The sequence below is a fragment of the Urocitellus parryii genome, chromosome 5, assembly GCF_045843805.1.
Source record: "Urocitellus parryii isolate mUroPar1 chromosome 5, mUroPar1.hap1, whole genome shotgun sequence".
Lineage (NCBI taxonomy): Eukaryota > Metazoa > Chordata > Mammalia > Rodentia > Sciuridae > Urocitellus > Urocitellus parryii.
This window is the reverse complement of record NC_135535.1, coordinates 9,582,188-9,601,627: the sequence shown is the minus strand read 5'-3', so window position 1 is coordinate 9,601,627 and position 19,440 is coordinate 9,582,188. Positions and strand designations below refer to the sequence as shown.

The 19,440-nt window shown below is 60.0% G+C and overlaps 1 protein-coding gene across 1 annotated transcript; it reads right to left on the bottom strand.

Moving 5' to 3' along the window:
* Positions 1-220: 220 nt before the first annotated feature.
* Positions 221-18,552, bottom strand: Nptxr (neuronal pentraxin receptor). The gene is made up of 6 exons (XM_026411495.2): positions 18,463-18,552; positions 16,659-17,684; positions 4,984-5,209; positions 3,797-4,044; positions 1,457-1,636; positions 221-445 (listed from the first exon to the last, which is right to left on the bottom strand). Exons 1-6 carry the CDS (start codon positions 18,550-18,552, stop codon positions 221-223), a joined length of 1,995 nt encoding a protein of 664 aa, XP_026267280.2.
* Between the last annotated feature and the right edge of the window lie 888 nt (positions 18,553-19,440).

The following is a 19,440-nucleotide window of genomic DNA, read 5'->3' as shown; positions in this document are numbered from 1 at the left end:
GGGGCCTGGAGTCCCCGGGCTTGACCTGTTGACTTGAGATGCTTGTGCCCACCCAGGAGGCCAAGGGGACCCACCGAAGGGCAGGGATTCTGGAGGTGTGTATACAGGTGAGAGGGATGGGAGACATGGCCAGGAGGGGCAGGAGGGAGGCCAGAGTGTGGGCAGGCTGAGGAGGGAAGGACCGCCCCGGGGTCCCCCAGGTGGCAGGCGAGGTGGCCCCTCATGCCTTGGCTCGCCCCTTGCACACGTCGAAGGAGGACTTCGTTGCACCCCCGAAGGCCTCAACCAGCTTGTCCTCCCAGGGGAGGACGTTGCCCAGCAGCGGCCCAGTACAGTTGGCAATGCCCAGGACCTGGGCGGGTGTCAGGGCATGGTCCCACAGATTAAACTGGGTGATGTCCCCGACGAAGGCCTGGGTGGCATCAAATCGGCCCCCGAGGGTGTCCTAGGCCAAGAGAGAAGCCGGGAGAAGAAAGAGGTGTGGCGTGAGGGAGCAGAAAGAACAGCAGCCAGGCCCTTTCCCCGGGAGGCCCTGCCCAAGGTCCTAGCCCTGCCTCCAGGTCCTAGCCCCGCCTCCAGGTTCTAGCCCCGCCTCCAGGTCCTAGCCCCACCTCCAGGTCCTAGCCCCACCTCCATGTTCTAACCCCGCCTCCAGGTCCTAGCCCCGCCTCCAGGTCCCAGCCCACCTCCAGGTCCTAGCCCCGCCTCCAGGTCCTAGCCCCGCCTCCAGGTCCTAGCCCCACCTCCAGGTCCTAGCCCCGCCTCCAGGTCCTAGCCCCGCCTCCAGGTCCTAGCCCCGCCTCCATGTTCTAACCCCGCCTCCAGGTCCTAGCCCCGCCTCCAGGTCCCAGCCCACCTCCAGGTCCTAGCCCCACCTCCAGGTCCTAGCCCCGCCTCCAGGTCCTAGCCCCGCCTCCAGGTCCTAGCCCCACCTCTAGGTCCTAGCCCACCTCCAGGTTCTAACCCCGCCTCCAGGTTCTAGCCCCGCCTCCAGGTTCTAGCCCCGCCTCTAGGTCCTAGCCCCACCTCCAGGGTCCTAGCTCTGCTTCCATCCAAGCTCCACTCTAAGGTCCTAGCCCCACCTCCAGATCTAGCTCCCTTACAAGGTTCTAGCTCCATCCCTAAGGTTCTAGCACCATCTTCAAGGTTCCAGCCCCACATCCAGGTTCCAGTCCCACCCTCAGGTTCTCCCTTTACCTCCAAGCTCTACACCCACTCCAAGGTTCTAGCCCCCCTCCAAGGACATAGCCCCACCTTGAGTTTCTAGTCCTCCCTAAGGTCCCAGTCCCTTTGGCCAGTCCCTACTGTCTTTGGCCCTCAGTCTGCCCATTTGTAGAATGGGGGGATCTGCCTGAATGGTCACTGTTGTGTTCTCAGGTCCCCTATGCCTGCCTCTCCCCTCAGGGCCCCTGGGCAGGCTCTTGGGCCTCCAGCCTGACACCAGTCCGACCCTTACCTGCTCCTGGCCCAGGATGAGGATCCCATGGGGCTTGATGGGGTGCCAGGCCGCCAGGTTCTCCCCAGAGCCTCGCAGCTCCCCATCCTGGTAGGCAGACCACAGGCCATCCCTTGTGGTCCAGGTGATGCAGATGTGGTGCCAGCTGCTGTCCTTCAGGCTCAGGGGCAGCTGGGCCACCTGGACACAGATCCCCCAACCCAGGTCAGGGGAGCCACAGGCCCAAAGCTGGAGCAGGGGGGTGGGGCTGGGAGACCCAGGGACTGGCCCAAGTCCTGAACCTGCCTCCCTCCCGTCCCAGGGTTCTGCTGACCCCTCTCCCTTCCCCCACAGCCTAACCAAGCAGCTTCCCTCAGGTCACGAGTGACGGTCCAGTTTGGGTCTTCCACTGCTTCTAGACCCACAAGGTCATGCGGGTGGAGGCAGTGTCCCATGGCCCGCTCCCCCTGCATGCAGCACCCCATGTCCACACACAGCCGGGGCCAGGGCACTAGCAGCAAAAAAGAGGCCATGGACCCGAGGCCAGGTGCCAGTATCTGGCTCTAGCTCTGCCACCAACCCCCTGCGTGACCTGGGAGGCTGTTCTTCCCGCCTTGGACCTCAGTTTCCTTGTCTGTAAAGCGAAGTGGTCAAAGGAGGGCAAACAGCAGCCCTGTCTTTCCCTCCAGCCAGGAAGCCACGGTTAGTTCACCACGAGCCTCAGACTCATCACCGAGCTCCGGGGCCTCTGCTGAGGGGCTGGGCTTGGCCTGTGAGGTGACGGCACTTGCAGTACGTGGACATGGCAGTCCTAGAGGGCTCCCTCATCCCATGCGCTCTCTGGGGCCTACTTGGTGCCAGGCCTGATTCTGGACACTGGGGAGATGGGTCTGGTCATGGCCTCAAGTGAGCTGTGCCTGCCCAGGAGGGCAGGACTTCAGGGACAACACTACCAGAGTAGTACAGAGGCCACAGGGAGATGGGAAGAGAGGACACCTGGAAGGTCAGTGGTATCCGGCCACTCTGTTGCCAGGCAAACCACGCACCGCCTAGCAGGAAAGTGAGAGGCCTGGTGCCTTGTCCAGGGTGCTGAACTCCTGGGCTGTCCTGGGCAAGGCCAGGGATGGCAGCCAGCCGGTGGTGGTAGGAGCAAGGTGGCAGGGTCTAGATGGAGCCCAGCTACCTGGATGGTCTTTGAGCTTCTTGGGCCACAAGAGAAATTCACTGTGTCCTGGGCCCATCTCCTTCCTTTTCTCCCAGGACTCCCAGGAGAGACATCTCCTGACTCTGTGTGGCTGTGAGCTGGTCACAGGTGGGTGTGACATGTGATGCCTGCATTTCCAGGGGACCTTAAGGGATCACTGTGCCAGCAAGGCCAAAGCAGTGTGTCAGGCAGGAGGAGGAACTTTGGCGGGGAACAGGGGTGATGAGAGCTTCCTCTTCCTGCCCCTCCATCACCTGCCCCGCCAATCACTCCTCCTTCCCTGTCTTCCAGCCAGGCCAGGGGAAGGGACATGGGGACGGGAGCCTGGGTGTGAGGAGGCAGAACAGGGGAGGGGGTAAGAGGTGACTTCTGGAGCTCAAAATCCAAATCACACTTTTGCCCTCACCAGCAGCGTGGCCAGGAAGCCTGGCTTCCCCTCTGAGTCTCGCTGCTCTCCCTGCAGGATGGGGACAACGAAGAGACCTGACTCCCAGGCTGTGGGGTAGGCTGGGGTGGCAGCAGGATAGAGCTTTGTAGGGCTGCGCCTTGGGTGACAGCGGAGCTCACATTGTCAAGGCTAAATGCCAGGCTCTGCTCAGACCCTCTATGTGGGGTTAAGCCACTTGCTTCCTATGACAACCTGAGGGGCAAGGACTATTGTCCTCCCTGCTCACAGGTGGGAAATCAAGGCCCAGGCAGGCGAATGGCCACCTCACTCAGTGGGCGCGATGCACTTGCTTCCACCCGGCACTCAGGTCCCAGAATGGCCCCAGCCGCGTCTCCCCCACAGAGTGGAGGGCAAAGAAACTGGCAGAGGGGGAGGTCCCCAGCCTTCCCCCCTCCCCAGGCCGGTCCATGCACCTCTCTTCCTTCTTTCTCTCTCTCCGGAAGAACAGAGCAGGCCCTGGGGCACGGGCACCTCCAGCCCCGCCCCCACAGCTGGGCCACTGGGGAAGTCACCTCGAGTCTGTGACCTCCCCTGCTCCTCTAGACAACGGGAGCGACCCGACCCGGCCAGCCCACCTCTGGATTGCCTTTGCCTTCCCAGCACCCGTCTGGCACACACACAGGAGGCATTTAACGTGTGCTGAATCGGCCGAGCAGAGCTCCAGCGCTGACCCGTGGCAAGGCGGCGCTGCAGGGCCCCTCCTGCCTACCTTGTCGTTGATCAGCAGCTCCATGGGCTCGTGGCCAGCCTCCAGCAGCACGATCTCGTTGGCCTGCCCGGGCACCGAGTAGGAGAAGGGGGTGCCCTGGCCGGTGCCGCCCGACTTGGACCGCAGCCACATGCAGGCGGTGAACGCGTAGAGCTCGGGCAGCGCCTTGCGCACCCGCCCATACATGTAGTTGTTGCGGATGGGGATGCTGATCTTGAAGGCGTCCGGGGGGCTGTAGGCCGAGGACCCTGGGGGGTGGCATGGCAGGGTCAGAGCAGCCAGCAAGGGCTGGGTGCACAGGCGCTCCAGAAAGAGGGCTAGCGGCGCCCAGCCACCCACAGGCGTCGAGTGGGTCGTCCCCACCCGTCTTCTCTACTCTGCCTCTGGCTAAGGAATATAAGTGATGAATCCCCCCCACACCCGGTCTGGACCTAGATGTCCTGAGTTCAAATTCTGCCTCTGCCATTTCCAGGCTGTGTGACCATCAACAAGTTCAACGTGACCTCTCTGGGCCTCAGTTCCTTCAGTCAGTGGTTTCTCCTGCTCCCCAACTTGTTTCCACAAGGTTTCAAGGCTAAAAGGCCCATGAGATCTCAGGAGTCCTAAACCCCCATTTCTTGGATGAGAAAAACAGGCCTGGGGAAAGAAGTGACCTTCCCAGGTCACCGAGCAAGCCAGTGACAGATGTGGAGCCTGGAGCGAGCCCTCCTGATGCCCACCCCTGACACCATCTATTATGCTGCTCTGCCTCCCCAGCAGGGCCAGGCCTGGGTGTTAGGCAAATGACAAAACCCTGACTGGTAGTTGCTGCAGGTGTTATTTGTGGGTGTTTAAATGCATGACGCTGGAGTCGAACGGACTGGATAGAGGTCTCAATCCTTCACTTTTTGGCTGTGTGACCTTGGGCAAGTCACTTGACCTCTGAGCCTCAGTTTCGTCGCCTGTGAAAATCCCTGTGCAGTTTGTGAGGACTGACAGCTGACATGTTGTGCGCCTAGCCCACTCCTCGGGTTCAGTAGTACCAGGAAGTGGTAACTGTCAATGATAACTTAGGTCTGATGATACTGTCCCCCACTTATTCTGTACTCCCAGCCTCCTCCCCACCATCCCATCCAGCTTTAGCCTCTGGAAAGCACGAGCTCAGGGTGGACCTGGCACCTCGGGGCCTCGTGGGGCCCAGGACCCACCGTGCTCCAGCTCAGCCACGCGGTCCTGCAGGGCATCCAGCTCCTTCTCCACCTCCTGCCGCTGCCGGTGGCTGCTGTGACTGAGGGCCACGCGTTCTTTCTCCAGCGCCAGCACCTTGGCCAGCAGCTGCCCCTCCAGCTCGTCCATCTTGGAGTGCAGGGCGGTGGGCACCACGGGGGCGGGGGCCGGGGCGGCCGAGAGGTTCACGTGGGCTGGGAGCTCCTGCTGCTTGGAGGGAGAGAAGGAGGGAAGGTGAGGCCACGGGAGGGAGGGGGAAGCCTCGGGCACCTGGACACCCACTGTCTTAGAGAAGCCAGCGGGCGAGCCTCCGCGGGCCTTTCGGCCTTGTAGCTACCAAGGCCTGGGTGGCCTGTCACTAGACCCATGGGGGCGGGCACAGCTCTGCCAAGGCCTGGGAGTGCTGGGGCCGGGCCCCCTCTACTCACTGCTCACACCCAGGCACCAGTCGGGGTCAGCCTGCTGGGCCGTGTCCACTGCCCCCAGGGGTGTTGGCTCTCTGCACGTGGCACTGCCATCAAGGCAGACCCAGAGGCATAAGCCAGGGTCTTCTGGGACAGGACTCTGGGGCACAGCCTTTGCAGGCAGAAGATCCCAGACTGGAGTTTGATGGCCCCGGACTCAAGTCCAGCTTGGAGGCAGCCCGCCCCGTGGCCCTGGGAAATCCCGAGCTCTCTGAACTTACTTTCTTTTTTTTTTTTTTTTTTTTAAAGAGAGAGTGAGAGAGGAGAGAGAGAGAGAGAGAGAGAGAGAGAGAGAGAGAGAGAGAGAGAGAGAATTTTTTTAATATTTATTTTTTAGTTCTCGGCGGACACAACATCTTTGTTGGTATGTGGTGCTGAGGATCGAACCCGGGCCGCACGCATGCCAGGCGAGCGCTACCGCTTGAGCCACATCCCCAGCCCTCTGAACTTACTTTCTCCCGAGACAATGGCACCCAGTTGGCAGGGCTGTGGGGCACTGAGGGCCAATGCCAACAGGCAGCCTGCTGTTGCAATTACTGTCTGGGACACGGTGTTCGGGTGGGGGACTCACATCACCCAGCCCAGGATGGGGACCGAGTGCCCAGAGCCCCTCCTGTCCTGCCATAAGGTCCTGGCCGGAAGGAGAACTGGGGCAGGGAGCAGGGAGCTCTCCTTGCCCTCTCCTGGTGGAGGGAGATGGGTAAGGCTGCGGGTTCAGACTCTTGGAGTGGACAGTCTCTGGCAGACATGTCACAGGAAATCAGTCAGAGATTAATAATTCCTAATAGCTTCTAGGAGCAAACTGAACATTCGCCCTCCCAGGGGATTCCTGTCTCCTCCATGCTCCTGAGCAGTTCTGGCCTGGTCATGGCCCTGTCCCCAGGCCTGGGACCCAGACTTGAGTTCATCAAATCCTCACAGTTCACTCACTGAGCACCTACCACGTGCTGGGCCCCCATTTAGGGTGCTAGAGATACAGCGACACAGAAAGCCCAGGACCTGCCATCTCGTGAGTGCCCCGAGCTGCCAGGGGCTGGCTCTGGAGCTTGGGACAAGCAGAGATGACCCTCTCAGCCTCATCAGCCCAGCCCCAGCCTTGCTGGTCATTTACTGGGTGACAGGCATGTCCCTGTTTTTAGCCATGTGGCAGGAGGATAAGTGTGTCCCATGTTTCAATGTGCTGGGGGATATGGGAGCTGACCCCGTGAATGCTGGGGTGGCCTCATGTCAAGGAACTGGAGGGACCAGCTCCCTGGCACTGTGCCCAGAGAGCAGGAGCAGGCGGCCGGCCACCTGGGACCCCTGCTCCTGTCTGCGGGACGGGGCCTTGGCACGCCCGCTGCAGGCTGTGCAGGGTGAGTGATGGCCTGCGGGGGTCCCGCAGGGAGGGTCCTACCCAGAGCCTGGCCAGGGTGGGTGCAGGGGCATGGCACGCGGCTTGGGCCAGGTGGGACGGTGCTGTCTCTCTGGCTCAGGCCCAACAGGCCTCTCGCCAACAGTCACCCACTGACCCATGTAACACGTCTGTGATGAAGGTGCCATCAGTGTCCCCATTTTGGGGGCAGGGAGACCGGGGGGAGAGTCACCCACTGTCACTTCGGCAGCAGGCAGCAGAGGAGTCCCCTGGCAGCCCCACTCCGCTATCTTCACTAGGCATCATTTGTCACCTGGCTGTTCTGGACACTTGTCCTGCCACTGCTCTGTCCTGTCTGTCCCCCAGCTCTGCTGAGAGGCTCCTGTGGGAAAGGTGAGGTGGCCTTGGGGTCTGTACCAGTGCAAATTCAGCCCCGCTCCATCTGGTGGCGGGGGGGAGGGACTGAGGCTCGACCTCCCTGTTCCAGCCTCTGAAAAGGTCCAGGAGACCCCATGAAGCAGTGGGGCAGGGAGACCCCGGCCACCTTTATCCTCCGCCACAGCCCATCTTAGAGGTCGCAGCTGCTCAGCCTTCCAAATGCCCTCGTGGTCCCTGGGCTGGGGGGAAGTGGGGATGGGCGGGTGGGCCTCTCAGTATGTCCGGCTTGGCCTGTGGCCATCAGCTCACAGGGGTGTTCCTCCTCAGAGCTGAGAAGGCTGTGGCAGGGACCCCCGCCCCCAGCTCTGACCCTCTGATCTGCTCCCAGTTCCCCGCCAGCCTCCGTGCCACACTCGGAAAGAGTGTGCACCCAGGAGACCGCAGGCCGGGCCAGGCCTGACACTTCCCGTGCTGTTCATAAATCTTCACACTTTCACTGAAGGTGGCACTCTCAGGACCCCTTTGAAAGGCTGGGGACACCGAAGCAGGAGTGCTTCTGCATTGCCTAGTGCCGCTGGAGCCAATGCCTCTCTGAAGCAGGAGTGCTTCTGCATTGCCTAGTGCCGCTGGAGCCAATGCCTCTCTAGCTGGGCACCAGGACAGGGGGGACACCGGCTATTTACACTAATGCTGATCCACTGCCCCCTTCAGGATGCATGCCAGCTGGGGGGGTGGCCACGTGTTCCAGGGAGGAGGTGGGCTCCCCATCACGCACAGCCCCTCCCCACCCCAGCTCCTGAATCAGAACACAACTCCCCCACTCCCCTTGCCATCTGCTTCGGTGGCTCGCTATGCTGCGTGGGCTCCCGGCCAGCTGCCAAGTGGGCCCCTGGCCTGAGATGGTGTGGGAGAGAGGGGGTGATGACCACGCCACCGCCCCACTCAGCTCCTGATGAGGCAGGAAAGTGGGGCTTGGAGCCGTGGCCGTCCTGCTGGGAGTGCAGGTGGAGTTTAGGGTAAGTTTCCCGGGCCTGGAGCAGAGCCCAGGACAGTCCAGCTCAGCCGCTAGTGTGCGGGGCTCCTGGGCACTCGGTACCCGGAATGCCAAGAGGGCGCGGTCCCGGCATGCCAAGTCCTGCTCTAGGGACGCTCTGAGCACACACTCCGCCAAGACCTCCACAACCCGAGGAACTGTGTCCACTCCTCGGTGCTGCCCTGATGGTTGATTGGCCCAGTGGGCACTGCGCTGGTTGCCCTGCTTGCTGAGCACAGGGCGGGCTCTGGAGGCAGCCGGGCAGGGTGGGTCACACCCCCACCTTCCCAATCAAGCACCCCCACGTCCTCTGTGAGTCCTGCCAGGCATCCGCCCTGGCTCCACCACTGGACGCCCTTGCCGTGGGGGGCTGCGGGGCCTCAGTCTCCCCCAGACAGAAAGGACGCAGTGACACTACTGTCTCATGGCATCGTGACGGTTGGACGGGCGACTGGAGGCGGGTAGGGTACAGCTGGCACCGAAGGGCGGGCCGGCCCGTTACTGGCCAGCACCACTCAACTCTTCCTGGCAGGGGCCACTGTCCGTCTCCAACTCCAGACCTGTTCGTGGCGCGGCCAGGACGCGGGACTGAGGCGGCCCCCTGGAAAGGCGGGGCTGACAGCAGCCAATCAGGACGGCGGGTCCCCAGGGGGCGGGGCCGGCGCGGCGGGCGGTGGGACCTCGGCTCCGGGTCCCCGGGGGCTGGCCACACTTACGCCCCTTATCAGAAATCATCTCCAATGATTAAAAAAACAGAAAGCAAAATCCAGAAGCAGAGCGCCTGACGGCAGAATCCAGCCCCGCGTCTGGTGTCTTCCGCGGCGTCGCCCAGCCCTTTGTCCCTCTCCAGCGCAGGCCGGGTCCCCTGGGCTGGGATCCCGCTGTGGCTGTGTCCCTTCGCAAAGCAGCCAGAGGCCGCCACCTAAACTCAGTCCAGCCGCGCTGGTCTCCTGCCTAAAATCCTTCAGTAGCCCCTTCCCCATAATAAAGTCCCTCTCTGGTCTCTGACCCCACTACAGGACCACACTCCAGCCCAGGAGGCGGCCTGTCACGCCCACCCAAAGTCCCCAGCTGCCCCAACTCCCCCAACTGAGCTCCCTCCTAAGGCCTCCGCACATGCTGTTCCTTCTTCCAAGAACACTCTCCCGCCCCCCACCCTGCCCAGTGCCTGCCCCCCTCCAGATGGCAGCTTCCCTGATGCCTGAGCTAAGATGCTACGAAGGGAGAGAAGCGACCCAGAGGGCTTCTCTGGCAGAGCTGCAGAACGCTCATTCATTTTATTCACTCATTCATCCATCTGTCAACTGTGTTCCTGTTATGGACACCACACAGGTCGGCATTATTTCTAGGCTCTTTGATACTAGATCTGTGACCTTGGGCAAGTTGCTCAACCACTCTGACCCTCAGTCTCCTCATCTGTAAGATGTGGGTTCTCACAATACCTACCTTTGGGAACATAAGTAATGATAAAATGAGAGAACAGATGGACAGCCCCGCACATAAGTGACTGGCAAATGGTCATGACTATTCTTATTATTCTTTGCTATTATTGAGGGGCAGGAGTCTGGGTCCTGGACCTGGGTTAATGGATCAAAGGGCCAGCAGAACAAGTAGGCAAGCGTCTAGATGTCTCTGAGCCTCCTTTGTGTCACTGTCTGTGAAAGGGAGGGCAGTCGTGGCTGGAAGGCTTGGGCACAGGGGCATCTCATCCCTGCTGCTGCTTGCTGTGTCCCTAAGGAGAGGAAGACCCCAGGCCTGCCCCAGGGTGCTCAGGTGGCACAGAGGCAGCTGCTGCACGAGTGGCCAGAGCACAGGGCGACGGCACCACGGAGCACCAGGGTGGGGCCTCAGGAGGCCTCTCGAGGAGCCCAGTGGGAGCATGCACCCCGCCCTGCTGTCCCACCTTCCTCCTCAGGAACACCCCAGAAGCTTCCTGACTCCCCCAGCCCAGCCAGGAAAGCCAGGGGCAGGAGCCAGACTGGGTTCTGTCATCCTGGTCCCCAATGCTAGCTTGGAGCTGTCTTGAGAAGACAAACAGGCAAAGAGGACAAGAAAGGGGACAAGACTCTCTCTGGAGCTGCAGAAGGGGTGCCTGTATCCTGGACACCCCTGTGGGCCCAGAGTCCCCAGAGTGTGGTTAGGGCCCAGCCTCCCCAGCCTCTGTCACCTGTCCCCTCTAAGGACTCCAAATCAAGCTATTGCTTCCAGAAGGCGATAGAACTTCCTCCATGGTCCTGCCTGCCCAGACACCTTCTGGGACCCAGACCAAACCCCACACCCAGACTCTTTAGTCAGAAATCCTGGGTGGCCCTGGCTCAACCTCTGCCACACTGGGTGGCCCTGGCAAGTCCCTGTGCCTCTGGGAACCTCAGTTTCCCCTGGAGTAAACCAGGGCTGTGGGGACACCTAAGTGCTTCCACTTTGGGTTGAGCACCTCACTCCTGGTCCCTGGAGTTCCACGGGGCTGGTGCATCCAAGGCTGCCAGAGAGACCCCAACATATGCCTCCCTCGGTGAGGAGCACACTCTGACCTCACCCCACCTCCCGCAGGCAAGGCACAGCTAAGCAGAGATGCTGGACAGCAGGAGTCACCAGGACGACCCAGATTAGAACCACGTGGGCCCACCCCACGCCCACCACCACAGGGGTGTCTGAAAATGACCAGGCCCAGGCTGGCGAGGCTCAAATGCAGGTGGGCGTGTAAACTCTCACCGCCACTTTGGGAACACATTTGGCAGTAACCCCGGCGCTAAATATACCCGCTCCTGCCACCCAGACGTCCCACTTCTGGGGATAGATGAATGCAGGAGAACCAACGCTGACAGCCACCGAAAGATGTCACCCACATGTCCAAAGCAGCTTTATTTGTGACATCAGGAACAACCCGAATGCCCACCGGCAGAAGAAGAGGTGAGTGAATTAAAGTGCGTCCTTGCTATGGGACACCACCCGTCAGGGAACACCCAGGAGCACGTGCCTGGTGACTGATGTCTCAGGTGTGAGGTAGAATGGAAAACCCAGGCACAAAGGAGGCCCGGATTCAAGTACAAGCAAGATGGACCCCCAGGGACAAAGGGTGGACTAGGAAGGGCCTGTGGGGGGTGTTGACTTTGAGGGGCAGGAGGGAGCCTTCTGGGGAGCTGGGGGAGGTCTGAGCTTTGATCTGGGGGTGCTTTCAGGGATGTACCCGTGCACCATCTCCAGGAGCTGTCCACATAGGATTTGGTCCTTTGTAAGCACCAAAGGCAAGCTTTTCCATGTTCTGGATCTAAGATATCCACAGGGGACACTCTGCCTTCTGCCCAGGTGGCTCCTGCCAGCTTGAAACACAGGGAAGGGTTTCCCCTACCAGAGGAGAGCCTGGCAGGGATGGACTATAAGGACACAGGATGGCCCTTCCCATTTGACAATGGGAGACTGGGGGTCAGAGAGGAGAAGGAGTTTTCTGAGTCACAGGAAGCAGGTGGGAGAGGTGGGATTTAAGAAGCCAGGCTTCAGCAGGTGCCCTGGCCTGTAATCCCAGTGGCTCAGGAGGCTGAGGCAGGAGGACGGCAAATTCGAAGCCAGCCTGGACAATGAGTGAGATGCAATCTTGAAAAAATAAGGGCCAGGGATGTGGCCCAGTGGTAGAGCTCCCCTGGGTTAAACCCCCAGCACCACAAAAAACAAATGCAGAAATTTAGAATCAGGCTTCTCCCTAGAGCGAAGGGCCACCATCAGCTGGAGTGGGAGGTTCAGGGACTCCAGTGTGGGCCTCACCTAGCCCCCTCCTCTCATCTTACAGGCAAGGACACTGAGGCCCGGAAAAGGAGAGCCACAAGCAAGGACCCAGCCCTGCCCAGCAGCCTTCCACAGCAGAAGTTATCCGGAGCTGGAAGGGGGTCAGGGAGCATCTGGCCCCGGTGTGGGTATGCCCCTCAGACTCGGAGCCTCCAGGCCCCCTGTGTAAGATGGGATTGCGTGTGGCCTATTTCATAGGACTGAAGACTGGACAAGCCAATAGGTATGTTGCAAGTGCCCCGTTAAGTTGCCATTATCATAAACAGCACAGGGAGGCCCCGGATTATTTCAACGGCTGGAGGACGTGCCTTTGAGCTCTGGCCTGGCGCTCTCTTGTTCTGAGTGTTCTAAGGCCAACATGGTCTAGCACAGTATCCAGCAATGGGCAATGCCCTCACTTGTCTTTCTTTCTTGCAGGTGAATGAGATCTGACCCCTGCAGATGAGTCTGGCGTTAATCATAAAGAATTTTGGGCTCTGGAGCCAGACACTGCATGGATCAAATCCAGGCTCCACTGCTGTGGGACCTGGAGCAAATTTTTTAACCTCTCTAAACAGCTGTTTCATTGTAAAAGGAGGATAGAATAGAACTTCCCCATAGAGATTTTATAAGGATTAAATGAGATAATGCATAGTTCCTGATGCAGGGTAAGTGCTCAGTAACTGTGACTTATAATTGCTATCGGTGATTTTTTTTTTTTTTTGGCAGGTACCAGGGATTGATCTCAGGGACACTCGCCCACTGAGCCACATCCCCAGCCCCATTTTGTATTTTATGTAGAGACAGGGTCTCACTGAGTTGCTTAGTGCCTCATTTTGCTGAGGCTGGGTTTGAACTCATGATCCTCCTGTCTCAGCCTCCTGAGCTTGCTGGGATTACAGGTGTGCGCCACCACCCCTGGCACTAGCACTGATTTTTGATACAGCAGAAATTGTGGCTTCCCTGAATCCAACGTCTCCTGTGATCAGCAGCAGGATATTCCTTGCTATGGCTCCTACTTCAGGATGGGGGAAGGCAATCATCTTGCCAGGCTGGGTTAAGGGTGGGGCTTATGTCAAAGAAACGCTAAATCAGCCTTGAAGTTTCACTGTGCACATAAATTAGCACAAAAATGAAATACTGGGACATGCATTCACCGTGAGTTGCCACATAAATGGTCTAACTCTCTTAGAAAGTAGTTCTTGGCCAGAGCCATAAAAAAAAAAAAAAATCACACACCTATAATCGGAGGCTGGAAAGCTACTTTGGAGGCTGAGGCAGGAGATCAAAAGTTTGACGCCAGGGCTGGGGATATAGGTCAGTTGGTTGAGTGCTTGCCTCGAATGTACAAGGCCCTGGGTTCAATCCCCAGCCCCACAAAGGAAAAAAAGAAAAAAGAAAGGGACTGGGGATGTAGCTCAGTGGTGAGCACCTGCCTAGCCTGTGAGGTCCTGGGTTCCAACCCCAGGATCCAAGTCAATATCTTCTGACCCAGTAATGCAACTCCTGGGAATTCAGTGAGAGAAATGATTCAACAGACTTAAAAAGGAAGCAACTGGGCATCAGGTTGACAATGAGAATCTAGAAGAAAAACAAGTAGACACAGCCCATGGCAACAGCCCAGCAACAGGAGCCGGGCAAGTGACCGAGGAGAGAAAGCGCTGGAAGGTGAGTCCCAGGGAACTGTCAGTCATTGACATGCTAATTGCACAGCAGCTCACTGCGCAGGTTTGGGACTTAGGGGGGCTGCAGAAGGGGAGAAAATGGAATTAAATGAAACCCCCCCAAACCTTTGACTTTTTTTCAATGAACAACAATAAATAAATACATGTGTACATAACACACAAGAAGATGGTTTCGCCTGAGTTTTTGAATGCGGCTGCCATTGAGGTCTATGGGGAGAAGGTTCTAGTCGCGTTTGGCTGGGAGGGGAGGGGGAGTCCAAGAGGCATGGGTGATGGTGGGCAGGGACGGCATGGTGTGGGGTGGGCAGAGCATGATCGGGGAGGCCTCTGGGAGGAGGTGACCTCAGGACGGACTCTTAGATGGGGAGCAGGAAGTGCTGGGGTGACCCAGGCAGAGGTAGGAAGACCTGGAGGCAAGGCTGGAAGCACAGCGGAGCCCCAAACTGCAGCCTGGAGTCTGCACCCCAGGGGAGCCCCTCTAGCGACATAAGGGGGACCCCTGGGGCTGCCTGGAGGAGGGGGGACCTGGAGGTGGGACACCAGCAAAGAGGCTGCCGCAAGGTGCACAGGAGATGAGTCCAGAGCGAGGGGCCCTCGAGCAGGGAGAACAACAGGGGCGGTCAGGAGGGGGGGAGGCCAGGGGCAGGAGCTCAGGTGGTGTCCACACCCCAGGGGCCAGAACTGAGATTTGGTTTGGCCCACTGTGGAAAGGGTGCTGGAAGCTTCCAGATGTGGCTGGGTTCACGCAGGGAAAGGGACAGGCCAGCCGACAGGGGCACACACCACGCGGGAGGTGGCCCCTGCCAGGAGACAGGAGCCGGGCAGAGCAGGCAGAGGGCGGGGGGAGAGGCAGAAGTCAGGCCCAGCAAGGAAAGGAAAGTCTCTACGCGGCTTATCAACTCCGGGGACATTAGCAAGAGCACTTTCAGGACATTGGTGGCAGAAGAGGTAGACCCTGAAAAATCGGGGGGCTTCCTGAAGATACTGAATGGGAAGAGAAGTGAGAAATTAGACGCTGGCTTCATGGTCCCACCTGAGAGCCGGAGCCTGACCCCATATCCATGGGCTCCAGACTGCGGCCCCTGCCAAAGGCCCCCCGAGACTGGCTCTGGCCCCCACCAGGCTCAGAAGACAGCCCCAGCCTTTCTTTCTTCCTGTCCACCACACAGAACAAATGAGAAGGTGAATGTGGGGAAGCCGGGCCCCCTGCCTGGAAGGCCAACCTGCCGCCAGATCCCAGCCGCCAGGATCCCCCGGCCTCAGTGCGTTCTCCCGAGGGGAGCCCACCCTGCCAAGAGCTTCGGGTGCTGGGGAACAGATCCAGGCCAGCCCAGCCTGCCAGCCCACACATGGGAGGAGATGCCCGTGCCATCTGGGCATGGGGGTGGGGGCTAAGAGAGGCCAAAGGATGTCGACTGGACATTAATTATTTAACATGAATAAAATCTGTTTTCCTAAAAGAAGAGTTTGTTTCCATTTTTATTTTTGGTTGCTTTTTTAAAAAATTGATTATATTATAGCACAATGATCAGAATAGCAATCACTCAAATTGCCTGAGCGTGCCTCTGTGCCAGGGACGGTTCTGGGTCCTTTCACATCAGGTAGACTCACTCAATCCTCCGCCACCTGGTGAGGCACATGCTACTGTTATGCCCATTTCACAGGTGAAGAAACCAAGGCTCCCTTTCGCTTTGGAGTTTAAGCTTATCCCTGGTCATTTCCTTGCACTGTCCAGGTGGAGTCAGGGGAGAGGGTGCTGGACTGGCTTTCCTCCCTCTCTTCTTCTCACTTGAGGAGGTTTTTGAGCTGGGTTTTCCCACCTGTAAGGGGATCAGAGGGCGGCCGCAGTGCTGTGAGCCATGACTCTGACACCCTGGGGTGGGTTCTGCCCTTAGCCGACTAGAGGACTGCTGGTCAGGGGCATCGCCAACCCTCTGGTGGGCATCCCCTGTGCTCCTTGCCCTGGCATTTCACTGAAGGAGCTTGGGGGCCCCACATTTACTTCCTTCCCCTCTCTGTCCTCGCCTCGCCTGGTGGCACTCAGATTGGAAAGCAGAGGCGCCATAACTTTCTTCCCCTTTTCCACAAGGCTACCCCCTTCCTGTGGTCCACCTCCATGCCTGGGGGTGGCCAGGGTCTTCCTGCTGTTTGTTCGGCCCAGTTTGATTGTCTGACCTACACTTCTGGAGACCACAAATTTGTTCTTACAGGAAGGAAGGAGGTTGCAGGACTCCACAGGAGAAGTGACTGGCCCAGGATCACACCCAAGAGAAGCAGGCTGCTGCCTCGGACCACCCATGCCTGGCCCAGAACTTGAGCTGGGAAAATCTGGAAAAGGTGACTGTTAGGAGGCAGGGTGGGTCCCCCATCGCCATCCATTCCCCACCCAGTAGCTGTGGCCTTCCAAGTATCTGAGGCTGGACCTGGCCTCTGAGCTGCTTCCGTCAGGTCCACAGCCCCAGCCCATTCAAGAGTGAGGGAGGGTGAGGGGCACCCAGGTTTGTCTTATGGGCACTGTGTTCTCGGCTCGTTGGCATGCGAGGAGAACTTTGAGTCTTGGCCAGTGCCTCTTCTCACCTGACCGAGGAGTGGGACTGGAGCTGTCTGGGGGTTCGTGGGGAAGGAAACGGACATTTAATGAGATCTTCATACGTGCCAAGCATTTCCACACACGTTCAATTTCCACTACAAGGGGACGCCGTTATACCCATTTTACAGTCGCGGAAACTGAGACTCAGGGAGGTGCATGGAGAGAAATGGACTGAGTCTTTGTGGCGCGCTCCAGGTGCCGCTGTCAAGGTTCCAGACACCTGCTTGCTCCTGACAGCAACCCTCCCGCCTCGCCCGCAAGGAAAGATCCTCCAGGTTACACAGACAGGAGACCCGAGGAGATCCGCGGGTGTGGCGCGGGCACCTGGCGCCCTTGCACGCGGGCGGCGGCCCCTCCCACCCCGGCGGCTCCCCGACGGCGCGCGGCGCTCACCTCGATGCGGTCTATGCGGTCCCGGAGGGCGCGCACGGCGTCCTCCAGCTCCAGGATGAGCGCGGGCGAGTCCCAGGCCCCGTCGGCCATGGTGTCGCGGCGGGGCCCGGCGTCCTGGAGGCCGCGCGGCAGGCCGCTCTCGCAGCGGCCCAGCTTGCCGGTGAGCTCGCGGATGGTGTCCTGGTCGGCGCGGATGCGCGCCTCCTGCTGCAGCGCCGTCTGGCGCAGCTGCTCCGCCGTGCTCTGCAGCAGCAGCAGCTCTTCGCGCTCGCCCGGCGCCGCGCCCGCCGCGTCCCCTTGCTCGGTCCCCGACGGGCAGGCGGCCGCCAGCGGCGTGCACAGGAAGCGGCTGAAGAGCGGCCCGGGTGGCAGCGGGTAGGCGCTGGCCGCCGGCGCCCCGGGCAGCGCCGAGGGCCCGGCCGAGGCGCCCGCGCCGTGCAGCGCGCTCAGGCTGCGCTGCGGGCCCGGGGACGCGGCGGCGCCCGCGGCGGCCGAGGCGTTGTCGGTGCCGCCGGGCAGCGCCCGCGCGGGGCTGGCCGCCAGGGGCACGCTGGCGATGATGCAGATGACGGCACCGAGGAACGCCAGCATGCCCGCGGCCAGCAGCACGGCCAGGAACTTCAGCGTGAGGCGGGCGGCGGGGGCGCCCGAGGCCCCCGGCAGGCGCGGCGGCGGGGTCGGGGCGCGGGGCCCGGGAGCGCAGGACCGATCGGGAGCGGGAGCCGGAGCTGTCGCCGCGGCCGCTGCTGCCGCCGCTATGAGCCCGAGCGGCGGGAGGCGGAGAAGGCGGCGGGCGGCGGGGAGGGAGCGGGCGCCGCGGCCCCGCCCCACTCGCTCCCCCGGCGGCCCTGGCCCAGCCCCGCACCCGTTCTGTGCCGCGCTCCCAGGTGCGGTCGCCAGAGGATGCCGCGCGGGCCGGGGCCGCGCCCAGGACTTTAATGTCACCGCCGGCGCGGCGCAGAGGGCGGAGACCCCGTGGTCGCGCGGCGGGATCCTGGGCGACCCCCAGCCCTCCCCTCGCGTCCTCTGGCCTCACCCGGGTACCGGTAATGCGGACAGCCACCTTGCAGCGAGCTTTCCTCCTGTGCAGCTCTGTGCTGAGCGCCCTACAAGCCGGGTCTCAATTAAGTCTCGCTGGGGACAGGCGCACAATACAAATGAGGAAACTGAGGCCCTCTGTGGTCAAGGCGCTGGCCAAGGTCGCACAGCCAGTATGAGTCGGAGCAGCATTTGTGCCTCGTTTCCTCCGACTGGACCAGACTACCGGATAATATGGGGTGGGAGATGGAGAGGATGAGAGAGGCCAGTGTTGGGTGGGGTGGGGGTGTTGACCGAACCACCGTTTGTACCATGGCCACTTACCCGTGGCCTGCCACCTCTAATCTCCTAAAGGAGTTCACTTCCCTCCACCCCCATTAATAAGTATTTCTGTGATCTCAGGGGATAGCAGAAACCCCCTCCTCCGAATCCTGCCTGTGCCCCCACCCATCACAGGCGGATGGCAGAAGGAAGACCCTTGGGCAGGAGAACCGGGCAGGGAAGGAACGAGCAGCAATGGGATTAGCCAGTGTGTGGGGAGGTGAGCTGGGAAAGCATATTACTTCATCCTGTCAAAAATGTCTAAATATATGCTGGAGAAAATTAACTTTGCAATTAAAAACTTAAAAAAAAAAATCCTACCATCCTTCACACTCCAGCTCCAGCTGCATTTTTGCACAAATCCTCCCCTGACCAGTGCGGATTCTCGGGGTTGCAGGCACAGGAAGGACGTGGAAGTCTCCAGGGCAGCCTGTGGCTCACTCACCCGCCCCAGGCCCGACTCCTTCCAGGCCTGCATTCCCGACTTGAAGGGAAGCCCACGCCAGGGTCGTGGGGTCACCAGGGCTGGCTGCATTGTAGTCTTGGGTGGTGTCTGCATAGTGCTGGGGGCGAGGGGTCACCAGAACATCTCTGAGGAGGCAGCAGTCCTGCAGGACTCTGTCTGGCCACTGGGGTCCTGTCCAGGAGTCCTTGGGCATGTGCTCCATCTAGTTCCTCCCCGCCATGGGGATGATGTCCTCCTTGCCCACCCCATCTCTGGGAGTCACAGACTTTTGTCCAGATCTGAGTCTTCACCTGGGGGCAAGGCGCGTGCAAGCTCTAGCTCCAGCCAGTACCAGAGCCGAGTGTGTATGGGTGTGAGCCGGTGCTCACTGAAGCAGTGACCTGGAAAGCGAGCCCAGCAGTGCAGCTTGGAGGTAGCATCTCCAGACAGAGGTGACTGGGCTCTGTGGAGGCAAGGGCAGGTGGCAGGGCCCCCTAAAGCCCTGGAGACTTATGAAGCATTCGGAACCTGGGTGCATCTTCACGTGTCCTGTGAAGACAGACACATACAGACAACATCCCCAGGAGAAACTGTCGTGGGAGTTTGAGGGAAGGACAGGGGAGGCCATGACAGGGAGCCGCTGCAGGAACAGCAGAGCCACGGTGACTTGGGCATCAAATGGTACCACCTTTACGTAAGCTGCCCTGAGAGTTTGGGGCCATTGGATAAGTGGGACTCAGGGCTGGAGGTGAATCTTATTTCAACCATTGTGTTCACCCCTTAGCATGGGTTTTAAACTTGTGATAGGAACAGGTCACTCTGCTGCTTAAAAACCTGTGAGTGGCTTCCATCCTTGTTCTGGATCGTCATTGCAAGGCTGACGAGCAGCCGTGGAAGACCGAGGAAGTGTCTCCCCCTGGACTCGAGAGCAGGTACCATGTTCGCTGATCAGAATAATAAAGTTCATGTCTCTGGGCT

Bases quoted from the DNA above. Each gene is read 5' to 3' on its own strand.
- Nptxr (XM_026411495.2), bottom strand. From the start codon at position 18,552: ATGCAGCCAGCCCTGGTGACCCCACGACCCTGGCGTGGGCTTCCCTTC. The intron at 17,685-18,462 runs GTGAGTGAGCCA...GGGTGAGGCCAG, and splicing joins AGGAGTCGGGCCTGGGGCGG to AGGACGCGAGGGGAGGGCTG. The intron at 1,637-3,796 runs GTAGGCAGGAGG...ATCTGTGTCCAG, and splicing joins AGCTGCTGATCAACGACAAG to GTGGCCCAGCTGCCCCTGAG.